The 5,782-nt window shown below is 46.8% G+C and overlaps 1 protein-coding gene across 2 annotated transcripts in view; it reads left to right on the top strand.

The window, feature by feature from the left end:
- The window catches only part of MN1 (MN1 proto-oncogene, transcriptional regulator), a 64,836-nt gene extending 60,008 nt beyond the window's left edge, over positions 1–4,828 (top strand). For both annotated transcript variants that reach the window (XM_027865592.1, XM_027865582.1), the window contains exon 2: positions 4,179–4,828. In XM_027865592.1, the coding sequence (XP_027721393.1) occupies positions 4,179–4,363 (185 nt within the window). In that variant the 3' untranslated portion in view covers positions 4,364–4,828. The remainder of the gene's footprint in view (positions 1–4,178) is intronic.
- Positions 4,829–5,782: the final 954 nt, after the last annotated feature.

The raw sequence follows: 5,782 nt of genomic DNA, 5'->3' as shown, positions 1-5,782 counted from the left end.
TTCTAAAGTCCCTCCCAGTTCTAATATTCTCTGTTCTAACATTCCTCCTGGCTCTGGTAATTATCTATTCTAAGGTCCCTTTCAGCTCTGATATTCTGTGTTCTAAAGCCCTTTTTCACTATGGCATTTCATGTTCCAAGGGCCCCACCAGCACTAACATTCTTTATTCTAAAGTGCTTTCCCATGGATCATAAAATTCAAACTGGAAGTGGGCCTAAGAGGTTCTTTATTCTGACCCATCTCATTTGTTGATGAGGAATCTGAGGCCACCTGCTCTTCTGAGCCGCAGAGGCCTTGCTCCCACCCAGCAACCGAAGATTTTGTTCAGGTGCCTCTTAGGAGGAGACAGAGTAGTGGAGAAAGGGTGGAGAGCTCAGGGGCTGACATCAGCCAGAAGCTGCTGAGCTTGTCTCAAGAGCTGCCTAAGAGATGAGGAGGGCTGCCCCACCCTACCCAGCCACCAGCACCCCTGAGTCACCCTCTTGAGGAAGGGTGGAAAAGGAGGGCTCTTGAGCTAGGGGTGGAGTCAGATGGGTGGGGTGAGACACCCAGGAGTATTGGGGTGAAACCCTCTCTTCCTGGTTATAAGAGGATGCTGCTGTGTCTGGGGAGAGGCCCGTGGGTGTTTCCACAGAGTCAGGGGAAGCTCTGAGCAAATGGGAAAGTATCACCTAGTAATAATAGCTTGTGTATTCTTGCAGGGGTTTAAGGTTTGCCTATCACTTTGAGTTCATTTGAAATCAACAAAACATTTTAAAGATCACATACATTATGCCAGGTCTGCAGGCCAAAGAGTCAGCAAGTCCTGGGTTCAAGTGTCACATCTGACCCATACAGGCTGTTTGACCGGTTATCTCTCGGTGACCCAGGCTGAATGGATGAATGAATGAATGAATGAATGAATGAAAAAAGAATTTATTGAGCACTTTGTTCTTGGTGAGTTGTGTCTGACTCTTCAGTCATGTCTGACTCTTTGTGACCCCATGGACCAACATGCCAGGCCCTTCTGTTTCCCACTATCTCCTTGTCCGAACTCATGTTCTTTGCTTCCATGACACTATCTGTCCATCTCACCCTCTGCCCTCCCCTTTTCCTTTTGCTTTCAATCTTTCCCAACATCAGACTCTTTTCCAGTGACTCCCATCTTCTCATTATGTGGCCAGTGTATTTAAGCCACATTAAACACTTACTGTGGGGCAACTCCTGTGATAAGTGCTAGGTCTACAATTCCCTCTAGGAGCTCTAAATTCTGATAAAGGGAAGAGAGTGAAGAACATTTGGGTCTGGAAAGTTACAGGAATAGCAAGTGGGGCCACAGAGGGATAGATTGACATGCCCTATTCGGGAACAATGACAGGGTTAATTTCATTGTGATTCCAGAACACGAAGGTCCAGTAGGAGCTGGTCTTCACTGATAGAGGGAGTTTCTTCATTGAAAGTTCCTTATACCCAACGTGTGAAATCTCAGGTCCAGTCCCATCTCATTCTATGTGCTAGGCACTGTTCAAGGCATATAGACAAAATGAACCATGAATGCCCTCCAGTATGGTACATTCTAGGGGATGGGCACCTTACACTCAAATAAGTAAGCTCGATGACCATGGGCTGGATTTGGGCTGAGGGCCATTGTTAGCCAACCCCTGGTTTATACATTTAACAAAACAGTAAGTCAAGCCCTAATTTGTAGCATTTGCTGAATTACCAGGTAGAAATGCTCACACAGACAATTTAATAATCACCTGGAGCCGGTCTAAGCTAGCTCCAACACACCTCTGTATATGGACCTCCCAGATGAGGAAAGTTCCTTTACCAATGCAGGGGGGCACCTTCTCTGCCACGTCTAGTCTAAGAGAGTAACTTGGGCCACTGAGAGGTGGAGTCTTGCCTGGGATCGCATAGTGGGTATGTGTCAGAGGCAGATCTTTGATGATGATGATGAAGATGATGATAGCTTCCCAGCTTCATGTTGCCTCCCAAATTAAAAATAGATATGAAATAAGTACAAAGTAATTAGGGAATGGGGCTGGGTCCGGTGGAGAGTACTGATAACTTGGAGAATCAGGAAAAGTCTCTTGAGCTGAGCCTTGGAGGGTGCTAGGGGTTCTGAGGTGTTGAGCAGGAAGCATGTTCCAGGCACAGGCACCAGCCTATGCGAAAGTCCAGAGGTGAGAGATGGAATATGACATGAGAGGTCAGTTTGGCCGGAAATGGTGTCCCCTCTGAAGGGGTATTTTTTGTATGTGTATTCGCAGTGCCTCTCCTAATGCTTGGCATACAGCAGATACTAAATAAGTGTTTGTTGAGTAATTGATGAGGAAGGAGAATACATTCCCAGAATAATGGGGGAGGTGGCGTAAGCATCATCATCCTGATTTCCCAGAGGAGGAGATGAGAGAGGTGTCTTGGTCTTTCAAATCCCACACCCTCCCAGTAGCTCTATTACTTCTGAGGGCAACGCCATCTTCTTCCTCGTTTAGGCCTGATTCCCTCTGCTAACAATCCCTCTGACAAATCTCATTGTTTCTGTCTTCACATCTCTCCAATATGCCCCTTCTGTCATTGGACCCTGCCCCTGTCCTGGTGCAGGACCTCATCATCTCATGCCTGGACCTAGGCAGTAGCTGCTGGGAGGTGTCCCTGCCTCAGGTCTGTCCCCACTGCAGTCCTTCATTCGGACACCAAGGAGTTCTTCCTAAAGTGCAGGTCTGATGTGTCACTCCGTAATCTCCAGTGGCTCCCTATTACCTTCAAGATCAAATATGAAATCCTCTGTTTGCCTTCTAAAGCCCTTCTTCCCTCCCTCTATGCACTGTCTGCAGTTCAGTGACAACAGCCTCCTTTCTGTGCCTCACAGAAGGCACTCTCTACTCTGTCTCACTGGCTGCCCCTCTCCCCCCTGCCCTCTACCCCTGTGGCTCACCCCTACCCCAGTCAAGACTCAGGTCAAATCCATCTTTCTGCAGGAAGCCTTTCCCAATGCCACCTCTGAGACTACCTTCCCTCTACCTGGTTATCTTCTGGTCATTTCTTTCATTAGAATGTAAGCTCCCAGAGGGTAGGGACCCTGCTTTTGCCTCATTAATCAACCAATAAGAACCGATTAAATGTCTGTAATGTCTCAGGTACTGGGGTATAAGGATGAAGCCTCCTGGAGCATGAGCCCTGAGCTGGGCCTTGAAGGTTGAGTGGGATGCAGACAAGTAGATGAAGACAGTGATTGGTTGTCATTGAGGCTACTGGGACTGCTTTGAGCAATGGATAGGGTAGGGGAATTCGGCCTTTAAAGCCTTTCAAATGTAAGTTCCCTGAGGGGAGAAATCGTTTTGTTTCTGTATCCGGCTTTGTATCTAACAGAATGTGTGGCACATAGCACGAGCTTAAAGCACGATTGTTGAGGAATGAGTGAATACTTCAATTTCTTTTCATCCATTTCCTAAGAATATTTTCCCTAAGAATATATATCCATTTTCCTAATATGTATGTGGTGCACTGGATAGAGTGAGCAATGGGCCGGGAGTCAGGAAGACTCATCTTCATGAGTTCAAATCCGGCTTTAGACACTTACTAGCTGTGTGACCCTGGGCAAGTCACTTAACCCTGTTTGCCTCAGTTTCCTTACCTGTCAAATGAGCTGGAGAAGGAAATGGCAAAAACCATTCCAGTATCTTTGCCAAAAAACAAAACAAAACAAAACCCAAATGGGGTCATGAAGAGTCAGTCACAGACTGAACAACAAATGTATATACAAAAATATATTTGTAAATATGTAAATACATACATATGTGTATATATAAAACTATACTTACAATTATATACCTCTCTTTACACACATATGCATATACATGTGTGCATATATGTATACTATGCATAATATGCATATATGTATAATAGGTATAACATGTGGGGAGGGAGGGAGAGAGACAGAGAGAGATAGAGACCGACAGAGAGAGAGAGGGAGAGAGAGAGAGAGAGAGAGAGAGAGAGAGAGAGACAGAGAGTGACACTTGGTTCTGGTTGAGATGGTGGGCTCAGATAGAACCCCAGAACGATGTTAATCTCTCCACTTCCCCAGCAGTCTCTGACCCCTCCCCTAACCCCAAGCCAGCCCCGCAGATGTACCTGGTCTTGGTTTTCCCGAGCTGAATTTTGGAGTAACTTTTCTTGTTAACCCTTTCCAGGCCACGACCTCCCCCAGAACAAGACCTCGGCAGCGGCGCAGACCGGCAGCCATCTGCAGTGCCTCTCCGTCCACTGCACGGATGACGTGGGCGAAGCGAAGGGCAGGACCTCGGTGCCCACGTGGAGATCCCTGCACTCGGACATCTCCAACAGATTCGGGACTTTCGTGGCTGCCCTCACTTGAAACGCAAAAGAAAGATTTGTCCCTTCTGGTCATCTCCCATCTCCTCCTTCCCCTCCCCGGCCTCCCACCCCTTTACTCCCTCCCCCTGCTCCACTTCTTAATTTGAAAGGGCCGCTACTGCTGGGTGAACTATTTTTTTCTAGGTTGGTACCTGCTTAGTGGCATATGGACTGGAAAGGGTTAATTTAAAGTAAACCTCAGATTTTTTTTTTTTAATCGTCTGCCACAGTATGTTACCAGTGTTAACCCTTCTGCAGTTAGCACACTTTGGCTTAATTTTTTTTTTCCTGCTAGAGATTTCTTTCCCATTATTCTGTAATCTTGGCATACACCTTTAGATGAAGGCTCCCCCATTTCATCTTTCTATGTGTCTGAGTGGTGTATGTCACAATAAGAAAAAAAAAGACTTTGTTCTCTCTCTCTCTCTCTCTCTCTCTCTCTCCTTCCTCCCTTCTTGTATCCCTTCCTCCCTCTCTTTCTCCTCTCCTTTCCCCCCTCTCTCTCTCTCTCTCTCTCATTTTTGTTTCCTTTTGCTTTGCTCAGTGCTTATTAAAATGGAAATCCTGGAGTACAGTGGTACCAGAATAATGCCGGTGGAAACAATTATCACCATATTCTTTACCAACACTGGACTGTCGTCTGCTGCCCTCCATCAGACAGAAACCAAACCCTTAATGCTCTAGCCTATGATGGGTTTTTTCTTTTTGTCCATTTCCTAAGAAAACATAGATATTTTTGTTAATAAGAATACACTTCGTCCTTAGCTCTCCTCTTCTTCTCATGTAGAGCTGGCCAGTCCTCTTTATTGGCCCACCTCAGCTATCCACTACCTTTGGGAAGAGAACAGCCTACGTGAATGCTGCCTTTGGGGGCTGTTTCCTCTCCCCTCCCCTTCTCTCTTTCTCCCTCCCCTCTCCTCCCCTCCCTTTCTCTCCTCCCCTCTTCCCTTTCCCTCCCCTCCCCTCCTCTCCTCTCCTTTCCTCTCCTCTCCTTTTCTTTCCTTTTCCTTGTGATCTTTCTTTAATAAACCATATTCTTAGGAAGCCAAGCTCACAGGTGAGCCCTGCTCTTTGACCATGCTTTGGGGGAAAAGACAAATCTCCCCATGTCATAAGGAACTGATCTACCATCTTCCTCCTCCTCCTCCTCCTCCTCTTCCATAGACCCGAGCTGGCAGAGGTGGGATCATGGGTTCCCCTTCACCCAGGTACCACTCTTGGCCAGTCTCTGTTTCCTTAACTTTTACTGTTCTTTAGATGGGAAGGATTGCTTGGCCTGAGGGGAGGAGACTTTTGCTTCTTTGAGGACAATGGGGAGAAGAGAACAACAGATGTCAGGGACACAGCTGGTTCCCCTCTCCTTCTCCCTTGCGTTCCTCAAAAAAGGGCCTTGTTTGTTCTTCCTTCTCCTTGGAAATGG

This window comes from Vombatus ursinus, unplaced genomic scaffold (assembly GCF_900497805.2).
Source record: "Vombatus ursinus unplaced genomic scaffold, bare-nosed wombat genome assembly UNPS02001287.1, whole genome shotgun sequence".
Classification (NCBI taxonomy): Eukaryota; Metazoa; Chordata; class Mammalia; order Diprotodontia; family Vombatidae; genus Vombatus; species Vombatus ursinus.
Note: the sequence above shows the minus strand (reverse complement) of the source record. Positions and strands in the feature narration are given on the sequence as shown.